This window comes from Lissotriton vulgaris, chromosome 2_1, assembly GCF_964263255.1.
Source record: "Lissotriton vulgaris chromosome 2_1, aLisVul1.2, whole genome shotgun sequence".
Classification (NCBI taxonomy): domain Eukaryota; kingdom Metazoa; phylum Chordata; class Amphibia; order Caudata; family Salamandridae; genus Lissotriton; species Lissotriton vulgaris.
Window position 1 is genome coordinate 625,331,982 of NC_141687.1, and position 20,933 is coordinate 625,352,914.

Genomic DNA, 20,933 nt, shown 5'->3' on the forward strand with positions numbered 1-20,933 from the left:
CTCTGTATATACTATACCAAAGTAGGGTATAGTTTGCACAGAGTCCAGAGAGTCCCAAGAGGTATAGCAAAGGCTAAAGTAGATAATACCTTGCTCTCTCTTGTGGTAGTGTGGTTGAACATTCAAGCTTATCAGAGGGTAGTGCTTAGCATTTGTTGTATATACTCAGGCAAAAATTGATGTCGCACAATTGTTTGTATAAAAAGTTGTTACTTTGGTATTTTTATTACTAGAACCAAGATTTACTCAGTAGCAGGTAAGCAATACTTTAAATACAATGATACATTTCAAGATACAGTGTGTACTGGTTTTGCAGGAGCATACAAATTAATTTGCAGTCAAGAAAATGGGTTGTAAGCTCTTCAGAATACTGAAATTACTTAAGATTACTTTTTAGTTACTTTTCTGGTACTTTTCTAGTTTTGCACAAAACAACCTAATCATGTAGTTTGGACATTGTATGACTTTAGCCAGCAGGTTAACTCTTTTGAAGACACTAAGTTACTTTGTTGCTGGTTCAACACTTAGAATATTTTTCAGAGATAAACCCACCATACAATCCTGTGGAGAAAAACAAAGTGTTCGATTTGCAGGTAAGTAAATGGTTTTGGTAACTGAGTTTTGGGGGGGTAGAACTAAGGTTCCCCAAGGATCAGTACAGCACTCGAGGTGCACCACCAGCGGCACTAGGGCGGCGGGTGCAGAGTGCAAGGGTGCCAGTGGGGCTAAGGGGCAACACGTTTAGTTGTTGCTCACGGGCAGGCCACACCGTTTTGGGAGGAAAGCTCCTAAGGTTAAGGTAAGGGCAAAGGGGGTCCCAGGTCAGCACCAAGTCCACACCACCAGCAGGCCAGGGGCTGCTGGGTGAAGGGTGCTTATGCGGTGTCGGGAGCCCAGTGCATTCCTATTGAGATTGCTGGTCGAGGAAAAAGACTGCAGGCTGGAGCCAAAAGACTGGAAGAAGGGAACCAATGACTAGAGGAGGAAGTTTGAGAGTTGCTGGACACCATGACACTGTTGGTCAGACACCACACGACTCAGGGGCTGCGGGTGCATGGGTGACTATTCGTGTCTGGTACTTCTCACCTGTTCCAGTCTTGGTCAGGGAACCCTTCAAAAGGAGGCTGCAGGCATCGAGGAGAAGATTGAAGGAGGTCGTCCAACACTGGAACCCAGGTCCTTCTCTGGGGTGTTGGCCCACTCTGACTCGGGCTGTGGGCATCGGGTGCTGAGTGGTGAGGACTACATCTGGATCTGGAGTCCTGGCTTGGGTTGCTGTTGGATAAATCCAGTGTCCACGGGAGATCAGAGTCTTTTTGGAACTCAGGGCAGTTCCCCGGAGTCCTCAGAGGTTGCCGGTTGCAAGACTTGCCAGTTTCAGCTTGCAGGGGTTCCGAAGCAGGAGGGCTGGGGCCAAAGCAGTTGTCATCATCCTCTTCAATGCAGCAGAGCTCTTTGGTCCTTCTTCATGTTGAATCTGAATTCTGCATTCAGAGGTACCCCCTAAATACTATATTTAGGGACGTTTTAGGGGTCTCTCAGTAGTACCCAATGGACTACTGTCCTGAGGTTGACTACTCAGGTTGACTACACCATTAGGGTGCTCACCCCACCTGGGGGAGTGGGCACCATCCCTAACCCTAATTCGATGGTGCCTGCCATTTGCACCTCACCTCCCCTACCTGAGGGGTGGGGTTGGCAGAGGTGGACACATCTTCTGAGCTGGCCTGATTTTTCCCGCTTGTCTTCCTGACGAAAAGGAGGTGATACAGGAAGGGGTCTGGCTCCTGATAGCAGGGGGTCGCATTGCAAATGCGGCAAGGCCTTTGAAGCTCCCCTGCCACAGCTGACTCTTCCTGACCTGGGGGAGGTGTGAACCCACCCCAGGGGTCCAGAAAATTGTCTCAGGGTTTCAGGCGGGTGTTTCCCATTCAGAACCCATCAGTGGTATGTTTGGGTGAGGGAGTCCCCTCTAGAAGGGACCCCTGAGTGCTGGGAATAATAAGTTTGACACTGGAATCTGTGCAGGTTTAGCAGTATGAGATATTTGATACCAAACATCCCAGGATTCGATAAAGCTATTATGGTGCTGGGAAACTCGTAATGACCAGTTTCTAGACCATATACTCAGGATAGCTTTACTGGGCACTTATAATATTAGATATTATAGGGACCTGTCTGCTTGTGCAGATAGGTCCTCACATGAGGTATAGGGCACCGTGCCTTAAGGGTGACTTACCTAGTCCTCATGCAGTACAGGCAGGTATGGCACACAGGGATGTGTGCCACGTTGACTCTTCACTTTAAGCTGCACCACAACACACAGGCTGCAATAGCAGTGGTCTGCGTTTGTGGTGAGAGCCCTCTTAGAGTGGCATAATACATGCTGCAGCCCTCAGAGGACTTTCCCTGGCAACCATGCCCTTGGTACCATAGGTACCCTTTACAAGTGACTTACAGGTAGGCCAGAGTTATGCTAATTGTGATAACAATGGTCAGGTTAGGGGAATAAAACAGGCCCTGGAAACCTGATTAGCAGGGACCTAGGGCACACTCAGTCAAATTGCATCAAGTATTTTGCAGAAAGGTAGGGGGCAAACATGCAGAAAGGGCACTTTCCTACACTCACCTACATCAGTTATGTAGTACTCAAGTATCCTTGTACCTCCCCATCTCCCCCTTGGAACTCTCTGAAACCCCCTAAAATAACAATATGGAACCTGTTAGTGCTTCAGCCCTTGTCAGCTCTGAAACCCTGCCATTTGCAAGGAGCCATTAAATTTTTTGTAAACTTTGTGTATTGATTTATTTATGATGTTATTTTTTAATCTTAGAAACTGAAGCAGGACATAACCAGCCGAAGGAACAGTCTGGACGCAACTGGAGAAATGGTGGGAAAGTTCCTGAAGACTGCGGACAAGGCAACAGCACAAGCCCTTCAGGGGAAACTGGCAGAAGTGACACAGCGCTTTGACAAGGTATGCCAACAGCAGCAGGAACAGGAGATGGCCTTGAAAGAACTGCTACCAAAGGCGGAGCTGTACGAGACACTCTCTGGGACCCTACAGGACTTCATGCACAGCAAGACACGCATGCTGGCAGCTGGAAACAGTCCTGATGAGGATATCACACACTTCTGCCAGCAAATTAAGGTGAGTTGTAGTTGGTTTCTCTCTGCTGTTAGCATGATAAAGTCAGTAGTTGTAGAGTTAAAATATTGAATATTTTTAAATGTGGTTTGTGTAGAACTCTCCTCTCCTTGGGAAAAATGGCCAGAGTAAGTCCTTCCTCCATATGTTAGATTCACCCAAGGTGATGCATTAGAAAAGCCCATTACTTTATTTCTAAAGAATTCGGTTTGTCGTGTTACGCAATAGCATGCTCTGGTTATCAGTAGAGTGGTTTATATTAAAAAACATAATCATAGCTGAGGGATTTGCCTCCCTCGTATCTCTCACCCTTCAATAGTTTTTCCTTTCATCTCTGAATGGTAGATCACATGCTGTGCACACTTCTGCATGTAGTGTTAGATGTGGATGCTGCATGTTGTTTTTCTTCTAAGAATAGATTTCAGTTTCAAGATTACTTACAATATTTTCCCCGAAACTCACAATGCTTCCGGACAGAGAGTCCACATTAGATTGTTTTTTCCACATCGGATTCCAATGCAGTTCAAATTCTCCGTTACCATCACACTACAGAAGTTGACTTTAAACATACGAGGGCCACGAATGGATAATGCCCAACAATTGAATTCTACCATAAACCCGGGCCAGGTTGTTTGAAAATGACCCTTGTAGAGGGAGGGTATGGAAGACACACCATTTAAATTTTGCTCTAACTGATATTCCTGATTGAGACTTCTAACTACAGATTCCTTATCTTTTGAATATTCCTCAGGAGCCAGACTGGATCCAGAAACTTTTCAAGCCAATACCTCTTTGCTGGTAGGTGGCACTATTCCGCCTTGCACTGATGCCGTTCATCTCCGGAAATTACGTGCAGAGCCTATATAGGTGCCAGTCCCCCATGCTGACATCAGATATTTTCTTTTTGCACCACCAGATATTGATCCGGAGCTCCCTCTTGTCTCTTTCAGTACTTTTTTACCTCAACAAAATTATTGTGTGCAAGGCAAATGGCACCTCCCAAAGCGACAGGTTTTAAACTCTGTAAGGACTGTCACGAGCAAATGTCTGTGACATAACCCAGTCGGGTTTGGTTGTGGTGCCTTGGTCAAGTCACGACTATAAGGCCTGCAGTGACTGCACATCGATAAACCTGAAAGTCATACTGGACCGTTTGGCGAAACTCTACAACCCCAAGCACCAGAAGACTCCTAATTGAGATGGGTCCAAATCCAAGGGTCGGTCTTGGACCGGTTCCAAGGCCAGAAATTGCAAGAGGCGATCTCATGGTTAATTTGATCAAAATGTTTACGTAAGTTGAAGAGAAAAGAAAATGCAAGCAGAACTCTGCCCTTAAAACACCTCAGAAGGTGGAAGGGTGTCACAAATTTTTCCGATCTTTCTCCCAAAGTCGAGTGACTTTGAATCCAATTCTGCAACTTGTCTTGGCACCAACTGAGTTTCCAGGGCCACCTGCGAGACTCAGGCATGTCTAAGAGTTTTGTGAGGCCATGGCCTGACTTTTCGTAACCATTCTGACACTCTATAGCTCACAGCAACCCCCAAGGAGCCAATGTACCCTCCATTTGGGATACAGTTGGCAGGATCACCCTCTGCGACAGTTGGACCTTCTGACACCCACTCCATGCCTCACTTGGCTCCTGTACCGACTCCACCTCCACAATTCACGCCGATTCCTTGATTATTGACACCGATGCCGACTCTATCGATCTTGGAGGACCAGGTGCCCATTGTGTTCTCCAGCTCCGAGTCGGCGTGACTACAACTTTGCTCGAGGCTGTGCCCGGTTTCAGTCAAACCACAATCTGCACTTGACACCACTTCCACAAGGTAGATCCATGAAGAGAATTGGTATGATGCCCTTCAAGAGTCGAGTGAACTTGACACTTCTCCTGATTCTGGCCTTCTCACTCTACAAGGTCCTGCCACTGAAGAGAGTGCATCTGAAAGAGACACGTTAGTGATAGATTCCTTACCTTAGAATATCCCCAGGCGTCAGACTGGATCTGGAAAATTTTGCGTTGCAATACCCCTGCTCGCCAGCAGGCGTCGTCTGAGGCTCCGCGTCCGCCGTCTGCGTCGTTAGTGCCGGAATGACGTCGTCGGAGTACTTAGACGCCGCCCATGCGCGCTGACGTCAGTTCTTCTTTTTTCCGCGCCAGCTAGCGCAGATCCGCAGAAGCTCTACCCCTTAGTCTTTTTTGACTAAACTTTTTGATCTTTTTGATCATCTCTCTAACTCGAGTTCTCGACCTCCAGCTTACTCCTTTGAGGTCAAAACCATTGTCTTGATTGAAGTTATCCAGCCAGAGCAAACAACTATTGAGCCTCTACTACCTTTTAATGAGGCACTCTCTATTACTTTCCTATGGGCCGTGGCCTAACTCTGCTCTGGCATTCCAATACATATTGCAAGACACCTCCAACTTGCCCTGGGTGATCACATATTTTGCCTCTGCACCCTCTCCTGGGAGCTTAGTGATGAAGGCATCTACTAGTTAGGCAAACACAAATACTTTTCCGAATACCAGTTTGTCCCTCAGGTCTGTCAATGGCATTTGCCTGTTGGGCCGCTGTTCCTACATCCTTTGGAATTCGGTGGCTCAAATCCTCCCAGGTGTCCCAGAACACCTTCAACTTGTCCTGACCCAAGCTATACAGGATGCTCATGATGCAGCCAAATTCACAATTCATTGTGGCCTAGACACCACCAAATCCATCAGGTAAGCCATTGGCACCAGTAAAGCCATTTGTCGCCACACTTGTCTGAGGTTGACGGGTATAAATGCCTAGGTATGATATATACAGGACTCGCTTTTTTGTGCTTAAGGAAGATTCCACCCTGGGGAGGTTCAAAGAGAGCAGGGCCGCAGTACTCTCCGTGGATTTATCTGCCCCCCCCCCCCCCCTCCGCCCCCCTCACCAACTGCATCAGCTTTACCGTTCCTTTTGCAGTTTGGGCAGAGGTACCCCATACCAGCAGCCACTTAATCCTCAGAAAAGTGCCCAGTAATTATGTGGCACGCACTGACATTACGGTCAACGAGCCAGTCAACTTGCTGCTCTCCTTGGCCTCACAAACGCTCCTCGTTGTTCACAAAAGTGATATTGGTGGTAGCAGCATACCTTTGGAGGTTGGGGTTCCAGTCTTACTCTACTTAGATGACATGCTGTTGAAGGCTTGTATCTAGCATTTGTCAACCACGTCTAGTCTACGGCGAAACTCCTGTGGTCTTTGGCGTTCATCATCAATGTGCTAAAGTCACACCTGACTCCTTCTCAGAAACTCCCCTTCATTGGAGCCATTCTGGACATGGTTTGATTTCGTGCCTTTGCCCCGGAAAGGAAAGTTCAGGACACTCAGGTTATGATCCTGATATTTCAGCCTCTGTCCTTGATTTCAGTGAGATGTTGGGTTTGATGGCCTCCTGTATCTTCCTGATCAAGCACGCCAGGTTAAAAATGCAGGCTCTGCTTGGGATCTGAAGTCTCAGTGGGCCCAACATAAAAGGGGCCTTTCCGACTGAGCACATTTTTAGAGGAGGATGCAAAATATTTATACTGTTGATCACAAGACCGCAGTTGAGTTTGCAGAAGACCCTTCTCCCTACCCCACCTAGAGCTCACAGTGGTGACCGATGCATCACTCCTCGGTTGATGCGGCTACCTGGGGGAGAGGGAGATCCGAGGCCTCTGGCAGAGTCGCAGCTCCACCTCAAACTGAGGGTCATCGGCCTGGTGTTGAAAGCCTTTCTTCCATCCATCGGAGGGAGGTTGGTACAGATGTTTACAGACAACACCACTGCCATGTAGTATTGCAACAAACATGACGTTGTGGGGCCTGGTCCCTGTTCCAGTTGGCCCTGCACATCTGGAAATGGCTGGACCATCAAGGCATTTTCCTGGTGGCGAACCAGTTGGCAGGCACCTTGAATGTCAGGGCAGATTAACAGCCGCTGACACTTACCGGATAGCGAATGCCAGCTGCACATGAAAGTGACGCATGGTATCTTCCGTGAATGGGGAGAACCTTGGTTCCACTGCCCAGAATGAGTGATGGCAGTAGTTCTGTCGACACCTCTTCTTTCCAGAGTGCTGAAGAAGGTCAGGACCGACTGGCCCAAGTCATTTCAGTGGCCCTGGATAGGTGACAGATAGTATGGTATCCAGGGCTTGAGCATCTGTCTTCCAATCATGCGGCCCCTCTGGGATGACCTGATGTCACAGCAGAAGGACAGGGTTCTGCACCCGGGTCTTTGAAATCTCCACCTTCTTGATTGTAGATTGAATGGTGACAGCTGAACACCTTTTGCCTTCCTTAGAAGGTAGTTGATGGTATCTTGGCAGCCAGAAGTCTGATGACAAAAACTGTATACTCCTGTTGTTGTGACAGATTTGTGACTTGGTGCAGCAAGTGGCAAATAGACCCTCTTGAGGCAAAATTATCTGATGTTTTGTTGTCTGTTTTGTCCCTTGTACAGGCTAGACTTTGCTATGGGCACAGTTGATCGGGTATCTTTTACCGTTTTTGTGGTTGCCGGATCAGCCCTCAATATTACAATCAATAGTTGTGATGCAAATTTTGCAAGGCCTACAACACCGGTTTTCTCCCTCTCTTTACTTGAGTCCATTCACATACCACGTCCAAAAAGGTACTGCTTTGGTATGGGTTGGAAAGGTGAGGACGTCTCTATCAGAAGGACAAATTACTTACCTTCAGTAACGACCTTTCTGGTTGATTACTCGCCAACCCTCCGGTCCTCCCCATTCTGTGAATTGAACTCCTTCCATTAATAATATTCCAAGTCTAGGAATCTACACTCGTGTCACATCCAGTTTGCTTTTGGTTATCTGCATCTAGAGGTGTCGCTTTGAAAACAATTTACGTCTGCGTGCATTAGTGGAGCGTATATAGAATTTGAATGTCATTTCTGAAGAAGAACAGCATCAGTGTAGAGTAGCATGTGCCACCTACCAGCACATAGAGGTACTGCTGGAAACGTTTCTGGATCCAGTCTGACACCTAGAGAATTTTCAAAAGGGGAGGAATCTACAGTTAGATAGTCTTCCAGAAAGAGTGCTACCGAAGGTACATCGTTTTACATCTCCAGTGATGACGAATCGGGAGGGATCTTTTAACAATATCTGACTTGTAGTACTCTGACACAACTTATTATGGAGAGACTTGCATTCTTTTGCCATTATGGGTTAACATGCTGGCAGCTGCTGACAGTGCTTAATATGTTTTCAAGTACCAAAGGGGTCTTTATGATGTATTCCATTGGATTCCAATGACTGGCTCTGAATCAGATTGCATCCTACTTGTAGCTCTTTTTCACTTCTTCACTGTGCACTTTGCCGTCAGCTCTACTTATAGTTGAATTATTGTTGTGAATAGTAATTTTATATGTAAACTTTATTACAAGTGTTAATTATGCAAACTTTAAAGCGTGGGTCTGATTCACAAAGGAAAGGTTAGACCAAAAGTCTGCTGTTCACAAAGGTAAGTTACTTACTAGTTGTAAAGTTAATAATAGTAAAGTTAATACTAGTTAAATTACTAGTAGTAACTTACCTTTGACTTAACTCAAAGTTTACTGTTAAAGTCTAAGTTTATTACTTTTTGGTATTCACAAAGGTATGTCACTACTAGTAAACTTCCTATTAGTAAAGATTCTACTAGTAAAGTTTCTACTTGCAAAATTACGAGTAGTAAATTTTTAGTAGTAACTTTCCTTTGTGGATACCAAAAAGTAGTAAAGCTAGACTTTCGGTCTAAGTTAGACTTTGGGTCTAACTTTACCTTGGTGAATCAGGAAAATTATATACATTAATTGTCTATTGTAATGGAAGATGTTATTCATCTTGTAAGCATCTGTTCCTACCATGTAGTGCTGTAGATTAAAATGCTCTGCATACTACTGCCATCTAGTGTTGGGCTCGGACATTTGCAAGTAAGTCTTTCTTAACATTTGAAAACTGTGTGATCATTTACACAGGCTTGCTCTTCAAAGCTAGTGAAACAGTACCAGTCCTTTTATTTCAGTGATTGGGTTCGACAATTGATATGAAGTCAGATGTACCCGGTTTTTCTATCCGAAAACAATAGAACTTTCCGTACTTTCTTATTGAGGATACAGCTCTGGTGGTGGCAGTAGTCTGGTCAGGATTACCTAGTGTCTCAGCTAGGCGTGGGTGGTGAACTACGCTCCGTTCGCAGAGTTTGCAGAGTTTTCTGCACTCCACACTCCTGTCTCTTGGTACCAGTGTGGGCTACTCTTGGAAGAATGTAAATTAATTCCAGGCAAATGGGCCTAGCTCCAGAAAAAAAGATAACACCGCAATAGGAGGGCCGCACAAGCAGAAGGAACGTTTGGGCTAAACACAGATATTTTCTACTTCATTCTCCAACCCACCAACCTTCTACTAGGACTATGGAGGGGAACGGGTGAGGTCGAATGTCCTTCAGAACAGATACCAGCTCCAGTTACATTCAACACATTGGCTTAACAATCTATCCTTATCCAGTGAACAAAATCACTCACAACATATTTGTCCCAGTCATGACAGAAAGTAAAAGCACCTAGGTAGAGGAAACTGCACAGGGTTTACCAGGAGGGAGCTGTTAGGCAACCCCGGCCATTGGATACAGATACCACTGACTATAGATTAATGCTGCCACCACTGTCAGTCTACCACAGCCTGGGTAGAGAGGGTGTTTGCCACTCTGTAAAAGAGGGGAGCATTTTGCATGCTCCCTTGACCTCGGTGCCAAGCTCTAGTGTCGCAATCCATGTAACCATTGAGACCTCATTGGACATGCATGATTGTCATGTTCACTGAGGTACGAAATTTAAAAACCTAGAGCAACTTTGCAGCGACTTTCCAGAAGCTCAAGATAAGGGAGAAAATCACTCTTTCCTGTGCCATGCAGATGACTTTCCATCCTAATACTGAGAAGTAAACTGAAGGTATCTGAAAGAAACAGGTTAGTGTTAGATTCCTTACCTTATAATATCCCCAGGCGTCAGACTGGATCCAGAAAGGTTTCGTCAGCAGTAACCCTGCGCGTCGGTAGGCGTCATCTGCGGCTCCGCGTCCGTCGTCGGCGTCGTGATCGCCGGAATGACGTCGTCGGAGTACTTAGACGCTCCCTCGCGCGCTGACGTCAGTTCTTCTTTTTTCCGTGCCAGCAAGCGCAGATCCAGGAAGCACAGTACTCTGGTCATTTGTTGACAAACATTTTTGATCTATTTTGATCACTTCTCGAGTCGACCTTCGACTCATGGTGCCGCTAGGGATGCCTGGTTTAAAACCTTGCGAGGACTGTCACCGCCTTATGTCGGTGACCGACCCCCACCGTCGGTGCTTTACTGCCTCGGGCCGACCATGATGACAAGTCGTACCCCGACTGCCTTGACCTCGAAGGCTAGACTGGAGCGGTCCCCTAAGCAAAAAGCAACCTCCTGGTGGTTTGCAAGCTCATTCCACCAGACCCAGAGCTGCGACTACTGCGTTAGCTTGCGTAGTATTTGTGCTGGATATATGTCCAGCAGCAAAGTAGGCTTCTTTGCAAACGTTTACAAAGCAATACTGCCTGGGCAGTCAGGTCCGGCAAGACATGCATTTTGCCCGTTCGGTCCTACAGGACATTTTAGACTAATCCATGTAACAGCTGCACCTCTGGGGAGGTATTGCTCTGGTATCTATTCTAAGATACAAAATCTGCGGCTATAAGTCTCTATCAGATAAACAGGTAACTTACCTTTGATAACACCTTATCAGGTAGAGATTTCATAGTAAAGGGTGGTCTCCCTTTTTAGGGACATAGCTGAACACACCAGAGGTCATTGTACTTTGTGGCTCAGCGTTTCTGATGTGGAAAGTTGCAAAAACAAAAAACTGACAGCGTGCTGGGTGACACCTACAAAGATATCGCACATGTCACTTCTGGCGCGGACTAAGCCATGCGGAGTCGAATGATGCCACCTACCGGCGCAGGGGTACTGCTTCACAGAAAATTTCTGGATCCAGTCGGATTCCTGGGGATTATCCTTCTGCAACTAGATTGAGTCTCTACCAGATAAGGTATTACCAAAGGTAAGTAACATATTTGTTTAAACATTACTGTGAGCAGCACCACAGCTCACATCTGTGGTTATTCTCACTATTGGCACACCCCACTGCTTGCACACTCTTTCCTAACCACCTGCTAGTGCTCATTACGGATTTGCTGGTTTAAGGTGCACTTTGCCAACTCCCACTGCTCATGTGTTTTCATTTACGTTTACCCTGTAGATAAACACTCTTTGCAGCTCAAATAAACTTTCTGGGGGTTTGAATTGAATTATATTTACCTCCTACAGTACAAGTGTTCTTGCTTGGGTTTGGAAGTACCATACGCACTGTCAGCAATTCCCATGCACTCGTTTGCCTTTTCTCTGTATCATAGATATGCTAAAAATCATCTTTCTCTCACACATTTTTTTGCCTTCTGTCAGGAGCTCAATACAGCGTTGAGGCAGCAGAAGGAGAATGTGGATGCCCTTGAGCAGGTGGTAACAGACCTCAGCAAGTCATCTTTTCGGACGGACACCTCACAGCACCTGCAACACGTTCAAAGTCTGAAGAAAGATTTCACACAGTTACAGGAGGCAGCTAAAAACAGGTATAAAGTTTCCAGATCGTACAGAAAAATATGCAAATTATGGGATCTCGGAGCATGTCATATACCCTCACCAAAACCCCTGCCCTGTCTCTCCTCCTTTTCCATCTTTCTTCCAATATGGTTCACAGCTCTACTCTGGAGCTGGGTTCTAATTCTGGAAGGCGATGTGAGCTTACTGCCTGATTTGCTTTCTCCACTGTTTGAGTTACCTTTTCTGCTGGCTGATTCCTCCTTGTGGTTTCATTTCTGACCTTGTGGTCTGATTTGACCCATCTCTTATTTTGCACCTCTCTTACTGTTCGGTATAACACCTCCCACCCAAAGAAGGTGGGATATTCTACCCCATGCCTCATCACGGTTGTATTTACTACCCCGTCATGGCTGCATTTAACCCTCACCCCTTTGTGATCTCATTTAACACCCCGCCCATTCGTAGTCACATTTAACACCCCCTCCCATCCCATCTCATTTGTCTCCATCCTGTTGCCCATGGATTTGACACCCACACCTGCTCAGATGGATTTTCCACCCTGTCACCCTCAAATTCCATCTCCCCCGACCCTGTCGTATTAGGGATTTAATCCTTGTCATGGAGGGATTTACTAACTCCCTACTTCATTGTGGGGGAATTTGAGACCCCACCCCCCCCCTTTGATTTTCCACCCAGGCCATTCTGTCACCCTCGGTTTTAACTCCCCCACCCCTCCGCCCTTGCATTTTCCACCCCATGTTTTGTTGCACTTGGATTTAATACCTGCTGTTGCCCTCAGATTTGTCAGCCACCACCTCACCATCAGATTTCCCACCTCCCTGCCTTATTAGTCTGCCCCTTTACTGTTTGATCTGGCTCCTTACAATCTGAATGGGTTTCTGCTTGTAAGTAAGGCCCTCACTCTATGTAGATATCTCACTGTGTGTGAAGCCCTTACTATTGGCCTGATTTATAGATTGGTGGAGAGAGTACTCTGTCGCTAAAGTGGCATCGTTTCCTCCCTGCCAATATGGTGGTCTGCCTGCCCAATTTAATTCCAGCTGCACCTTAAGTATGGCAGCGGCAGAGACTGCTCTATCTTTGCTGTGGCCAAACGTCTTCAATGGCCCTGGGGAGTAGGGGCCACCCAAAAAATGAGTACATGTCCACCCACACTATTTAGATGGGTGGACATGTCATTTTGTACTGTTCCTTACTGCCAGGTAAAACCTAACGCTTCACCTACCATGAGAGGAGACTCCCATGGCAAGGTGAGCATTATATTTTTCTTTTCAAAAAGAAAATTCAGTTTCTGGATTTTCCTTTTGAAAGGAAAAATAAAATACTCTGTTCTACAAGGCTGTGTCCTGCGGATGCAGCAAAGTAGCAAAGAGTAAAATGCATTGACAGGAACCGATGTCATTGCGGTTCCTGGCAACGCTTTTATAAATGCCTGCCTGTCTGGCGGTCATTTATAACTCTGGCCGACGGTCTTTTCACCAGGGCAACAGAGTAATTTACTCATGGCCCGTCCACTTGGATTTAAATCGGGCCCTGTATGTACAAGCTTTTCAGTCTCTGTTCAGGCCATTTAGTCACTGTCCATGGTTCTTCCTCCTCAGGGAAAAGGAGGCGCTGTCCTGCCAGCAGAGCTTGTCTGACTTCCGCAAATTGGTAGCGTGCATGAAGAAGTGGCTCTCTGAAACTGAATGTAGCATACCTTCAGTGGAATCTTCCTTGGGGAACCAGGAGCTGGAGACCAGAATTCGGCAAACCAAGGTGAGAAACCTTGTATGTCTCAGGTGTGAATGGGAATGCCAATGTGTGCAGCTCTTTATCTGTTAATATGTACCTCTCTCAATGCTGGAGCATGCAGTATTTGGTTCTCGTATGTACAGCTTTCTCTGCCGTTGTCTGTAGGTGTCTGAACCAGTGTGTGTCTTTATTTTACTGCCTCTGCATGCCTCCCTAAGCCTGCCTGCATGAAGACCTGCTGAGTGTACACTTCCTTGCCTGAACATTCATGCCTAAAACTATGCTTAGCTGTGCATGTCATTGGCTGTGTACATATGGATACACTTGCCTATGTGCCTAGCAAGTTGTGCCCTTCTGAATGCCTTGTCTGCTCATATGTACATTCTTGCTGCTCGCTGGGCTCACTTTTCTGTATGTTTTTCTTCAATGTTGTGAGTGTTCGTCTGCCTGTGTACGTTTTAATGTATACCATTGCCTACACACTACTCTGCCAATCTACCTCTTTGTGCATGCTCTTTGACTGTGGGTGCTTACTCTGTCTTAGCCTGCACATAATACTGTGTATCATTCCCTATTATTTCTCCAGATGCTTCTGGAGGAGTGGGCAGGCCACCGAACACAGGTAGAGGAGATTGGTGATAGAGGGACCGCCCTGGAGAATCTAATCATAGAGATCACAGCACCTGAGGCCCAAAGCAAGACAGGTACGTTTGCATTTTAGGCACCACTGTGGCTGAGGCTGTCCATGACAATTGATCTATCACTTGAGGTGTGGCTGTAGCTGAGGCTAACAACAAGAAATGAATGATGGAGGTAGATTATAATTGAGGATCTCCAACGCTGGTAGGGGATGCAGGCTACAGTTGAGGTTAATCGCAATTTGTGAACTCACATCACAGATTATGCTAACCAAGTCAAGTTGAGAGGGTGTTGCCATCATGACCAAAGATAAACATCGCCAAGATAGGCAAGCTGGATGCCACAGGTGAATTATGCTTACTAATATAGTTGAGGGAGCCATAGAGTTAACACTAGATATGAGGCTAAGCAAAGCAGGTAAGTAGCTTTTGCAGGCACTGCTAGCACTCAAGCTAACCAAGACAAACAAGCAAGAATCAGGGCATTTGCAGAGCTTGGGTTATCCAAGGCAGGTAAGTGGATACCACAGACACAGCTGTCACCATGTGTTGGCTGAACTAAGTCTGGGCAATGAATATGGCAGGCAGACTCAGTCTTCAGCCAAGCTATAGACTGACTAATGCTAGAGGAGCCAATGACAACCAAGACAGGTGAGCAGATATTGGAGACAGGCACTTAACAAAGATTATCCAAGATTGGTGAGAAGCATTCACAAGGGTAGTTAGAGCTATGGCTCAAAAAGCCAATTGAGCAAGAAGTAAGAAAGACATGTCAGTACACCAAGCACAGCTATAGCCAAGGCTGAATGATAGATGTGATTAGTGAAGCGTGGGCTAGAAGTGTCAACTGTAAAGGGGTAAATTGGTGATCTGGCTGTGATGTCTGGTGCACTAGCACCCAGAGATATAGGAGTGTTGTTTGTGCTTTGTAGTTTAGCAACTCTCAGGCCGATGGTACAGGTGTACTGGCTGTGCTTAAGGCTGTGTTAGAGCGTTAGCACTTGTAGGTACAGCAGTAATGTTTTGGGCCGTTGTGTAAGAGAAATGCCTTAGGTGTGTCACATAGGTATAATGAATGATATAGTAGTGCTATAGTGACTTCTGGTGTTGGAGCTCTGGCTGTCATGTTCTTGTCTTGTGATGTCACTGTCTGTCTCCTTGCCCTATGTGCAGGTTCTGCCCTCACCAGCTCAGGAGTCTCTGCAGGCAGTGTGAATGGATACCATACCTGTAAAGGTGAGCATTTCTCAAACCTATGGCAAACTGGACAGGTGATAGAGATTGCTAATTCGCGGCCAGTTTTCAGCATTTGTCACAAATCACATGCGGAATCAAGCATGGGCCGAATGACTCATGGTGACCCTCCAATATACAATGGTGCAAATACTTCTTCTAGCCTGGGTTTCAGATTGTATCACAGATGAAAAGTGGCTGGTTTAAGTTTGATGGGTACTGAGAAAAATTTGGAGCGTCCTTTGCAGACCTGAAGACCTTATACCATTAAGGTTGCATCAAACAGTTCATTAAACAAGACATTGGGTCTTATGAGAATGACACAAAGAGGTGGTAATTCTAGAAAACACACCTTTTTGGCACAGCCCCAAATGCCATTCAAAGTTGGTAAAGTCTGATCGGCATCAGATTTATAATGTATGCCTTCCAGTAGATCATAATGGGTCAGCTTGTTCAAATCCTTGGCAATTGAAGTGTAACAGGACTATACATAAGCATCTTGATCTTAGGTGATCTTGGTATACTGTCATAGAAAGACAAAGAAATTAGATTACTGTTGGAGTGTACAAGGAATTTTAAAGGGGGGAAGAGATGGAGGAAAAATGTAGGCTCACTGGGATAGCATGTCTAGAAGAAAATAATCTAGACCTGTGATCCAGGCAACATTGAAGAAATTGTGACTCAATTGAAACCCATCACCGGGGGTATGGAGACAACATTTAGATGCACACACAATCACCATTGCTCCAAGGAGGCAAGACAAAAAAATGAAATGCATCTTTGATGTGAGGATCAATATCTTCGGGTCAGCTTCAAGTGTAAACAAGCATTTACAATGCAACGGTCTCGCCTTTGCAAACGTTAGAGCTATTGGCATTGTAAATGACAACATTTTTGTTTGGTTTTGAAATCAGATAAATAAATGTCATTGTCATTTACAATGCCAATAGCTTAATCTCTCGCAAATGCCATACACAAATACACAGACCCACAGATAGCCCCACACACATACACACCTACAGAGCCACACACAGAGCCACTCACACAGCCACTCACACAGCCACACACACAGCCACACACTCACACACACACACACACACACACAGCCACACACACACACAGCCACACACACACACACACAGCCACACACACACAGCCACACGCACACACACACAACCACACACACACAGCCATGCGCACACACACAGCCACACACACACACAGCCACACACACACGCAGCCACACACACACGCAGCCACACACACACGCAGCCACACACACACGCAGCCACACACACACGCAGCCACACACACACGCAGCCACACACACACGCAGCCACACACACACGCAGCCACACACACACGCAGCCACACACACACGCAGCCACACACACACGCAGCCACACACACACGCAGCCACACACACACGCAGCCACACACACACGCAGCCACACACACACGCAGCCACACACACACGTAGCCACACACACACGTAGCCACACACACACGTAGCCACACACGCAGCCACACACACACACAGCCACACACACACACAGCCACACACACACACACAGCCACACACACACACAGCCACACACACACACAGCCACACACACAGCCACACACACAAAGCCACACACACAGCCACACACACAAAGCCACACACAAACAGCCACACACACACACAGCCACACACACACACAGCCACACACACACACACACACACACACAGCCACACACACACACGCACACAGCCACACACACACACACACAGCCACACACACACACACACAGCCACACACACACACAGTCCCACACACACACACACACACACACCCACACACACACACACACACACCCACACACACACACACCCACACACACACACACACACACACACACACAGCCACACACACACACACAGCCACACACACAGCCACACATAAACAGAGCCACAGACACACATAGCCACACACACACACACACACACAGAGCCTAATTCCAAGAGCCAAGCAGACTCCATCCATCCAGTCAACTAGTGGCTGACTCAATCTATGCATCCACCCACTGGCCAGCTCCATGGATCCACCTGTTATCTATATGCACCAACTGACTCTTTCACCCATCCATTGGCCAGCTCCATCTTCTATCCATTCAACCATCCACTTACCACATCCAGACATATACCCATCTACTGAATTGTCCATCCAACATGCAAATCCACCCATCCAACCAACACCTAACTCAATTCAACCATCCACTGGCTCAATCCAACCATAAAACTCCTTCCATCCACCCAGTGACTCGTGCATTCCACTAATTCCACCAATCTAACCACCATTCAACTCCAACCACCCACTAACTCATGCATCCACTGACTCCATCCACCCACTGACTCATGCATCCACTCCATTCAACTCCATCCACCCACCCACCCAACAAACTTAAAACATCCATCCACACACCCACCAGTGACATCTATCCATCGATTCACAATCCACTCATCCAACAAATGTACACACCTGCTGCATAGATTCATGTACTTCATCCATCTGCATATCAGCAGGCAGACTCCATCCATCCAGCCAACTAGTGGCTGACTCAATCTATGCATCCACCCACTGACCAGCTCCATGCATCCACCTGTTGACTCTATGCACCAACTGACTCATCCATCGGCCAGCTCCTGTAGTGTAGTTCCTATTTTCCCAATAGGCTCTGCGCATTGGAATAACATAAATGACAGTGTAGACATAGGACTGAGGTCGACTAGGTCTCTATTAAATATGTTAGACTTAATTATGAAATGCCAGCTAGCTCAGAGGTCACAAGAAACGTTCTCGAGTAAACAAGAAGGTGTTAACTTTCCTGATTAGACAAGAAGGGATTAGTTTCTGACAACCGCATAAACATGACAACTTTGCTCCCCCAGAATAAGGAGTATATCTCCAGAGTCGCGAAAACAATAGATAGCTATTTCACTCAGTTAATCGTGCATACTTAGTTTCACCAGGAGTGCAGTGAAATAGTGAGACGGGCGTTTTCAATAAAAAGGGTATTTATTGAGCAGTCTACTTTCTCATACAAGAGAAGTGAATTGCCACAATTGCAATACTTTCATAACGTAAAGTGCGTACAGTAAAATGAGTATTATGAAATATTACTATAAAATTTTTTATATGGTTTCTAAGCCATAAGATACTTAAAATGGATAAAATACATACAACGATAAAATAATAAAGACTAAACGTACTCAACTGGTGTTTCTAAGATACGCCTACCCCGGTGTACCTAACCTAAGCCTAGTACAGAGAAGGAGTAGATGAGTTACAGTTTTTGCCAAGAATCTGAATCAAGAATTCTCTGTGGGTCTAATCCGCTCCGTACCTTGGTTATAGAATGAAGGAGGTCTTGTAGCTCTTTCTCAGGACTCGATCTCCCAGCAACCCGCTAGGGTGACAGGGAAACACTGGAGCTGGATTTCTCGGCAGGAGAAAAGACAGCGTCTCTCTCAGTGCGTCAGCAGGGAGGGTCGGCTTCCTTTGGCACTCGCATCAGCAGGGCGTCGGGCAAGTAGATAGTCGATCTGCTCCAAACCACTGTGTCTTGCTTAAGGCAGATGCTGGTATATTTATACCTGGAAGGTGCCGAGTTTGACGTAAGGTTGGACATAAGAAGTCACTAAGAACTCGCAGTTCTTTTAGGACTTCAGGAGTTCTAGGACAAATCAATACAGAAGCAGGGGGAATTCCCGGGCTGCTGGAGTCTTGGTTTGTTTAAGAACACGTTGTGCTTTCTAGGAATCTATGGGAGTAGCCTTGCCGTATTTGAACTGCATTGGCTATGTCTTAATATGGGTATGATTCTTATGCCTGTATAAGGGTATGATTTGATATAACCACATAAGGGCATGAAATCAGGAATAATCTGTGTATGTGTTTTCCATCCCACCCCAAAATACATAAGATGCATTTGAAATGGTATGTTCGAGGCAGGAGGGCTGCTGAATTCATATCTGTGCATAGATCGCGCCTAGTGTTGGGTCCGGATGATTGCACATTGTTGTCCTGGAAGAGTCTTCGAGGTATCACGAGATAGGTGGCTCCTCCCCTGGACTACAGTGCGCATGGGCATCCTCTCCATCCCCAGATTGTTTTTTTCCGCCATTGGGTTCGGATGTCTAATCTTAACTCCAGTTAAATAACTTATACTTCTTCTTATACTTAGGCCTTCTTCGGGTCGGTATTGTATCGTTCGGTGCCTGGCCCTTTCGGTTCTTCGATCAGCGTCGAAAGAAGATTCTCTCGACTACACAGGCCCCGACTACATCGACGATGGAAAGGACGCCGTTTAAACGGTGCCCCGTTTGTAATTCAAAATATTCGAACTTGGATGTACACCCTGTGTGCAATACCTGTTTGTCCCCCGACCACGACGAGTCCAAATGTTTCGCCTGCTCCAGGTTCCACTCGAAGAAAACTATCAAACTTCGCGCGGCAAGGCAGTCGGCCCAGCGGTCAACCCCAGCACCTGAAAACATCTTCGATGCCGGGGACGATGAACTCTTCCAAGACGATGAAGAGGTTGAAGACGACGCTCCCGAGGAGATGTCGGAACCAGCGTCGGAACACGACTCCAATTTCGAGGTGGACGACCCAGATGAGGACTTCGCCCACGACACGAACGTCGTCGAGGTAGGGGACGACGATCAGGCCCTCGCGGCCGTTGATGACGACTCCGGTGGAGAACCGAGTCCGCCCACGGGGCCTACCATTGGCAATCAGCCCACTCCGGCTCCGGTCGAGGAATCGCCAAAAGGCCTTAGCCAAGATCCATCCTCGAGGTCTACAGCCCCGCGTCATGGCCAGGCTAAGACCCTTTCGAAGGAGCCATCGGTCTATTCTGCAAAATCGAAACCGAAACAGACTGAGCCGAAACCGAAACTGCTCAAGATGGTGGTCGGTTCGACGTCGAAGACCTCCTCGAAGGCTGTCGACGCCCCTTCGGCGCCGAAGATTCCTGTTGGCGCCAAAGCTGGGCCTTCGAAGCAGGGCACAGTCAACAAAAGCGTCGCCTCGACGGCCTCGGCGCCCGCGTCATCGGCAAAAGATGGCGGGAAGGGCAAGGAACCTACGCTGAAAAAGGACTTGCAGCCGCCCCTCTCGGGTCTCAAGGCTGGGCTGGCTAAAAGGGTCGAAGCCACTGCCAAGGACGCCCCGACTTTGTCGCCGACGCCCAAGGATGGAGGCGCACCGCGCCGGGAGCTCGATTCGACGCGGTCCAGTGAGAGGCCTATTCAGGCGTCGAAGAAAACCGGAACAGGCGCTTCGGGATCGAAGCACGCGGCCTCGACGCCGCTTAAGTTTGGCCTTCCGCCCACAGCCCGTCCGAAGCAACTACAGGTGTCCACTGAGACAGTGTCCTCCCAGGCACGGCTCGTCTATCAGGAACCTTTTTATGACGACCAGGCAAAAATGTATATTGACTCGGAGTCAGGCAAGCTTACCGTCCTCAAACGG

At 47.0% G+C, this 20,933-nt stretch overlaps 1 protein-coding gene across 4 annotated transcripts in view; it reads left to right on the forward strand.

The window, feature by feature from the left end:
• Positions 1-20,933, forward strand: part of MACF1 (microtubule actin crosslinking factor 1) — a 1,022,862-nt gene that overhangs the window by 572,628 nt on the left and 429,301 nt on the right. For all 4 annotated transcript variants that reach the window (XM_086955743.1, XM_086955745.1, XM_086955746.1 and 1 more), the window contains 5 exons: positions 2,835-3,152; positions 11,651-11,817; positions 13,411-13,567; positions 14,130-14,247; positions 15,355-15,417. In XM_086955743.1, coding sequence (XP_086811869.1) covers positions 2,835-3,152; positions 11,651-11,817; positions 13,411-13,567; positions 14,130-14,247; positions 15,355-15,417 — 823 coding nt within the window. The remainder of the gene's footprint in view (positions 1-2,834; positions 3,153-11,650; positions 11,818-13,410; positions 13,568-14,129; positions 14,248-15,354; positions 15,418-20,933) is intronic.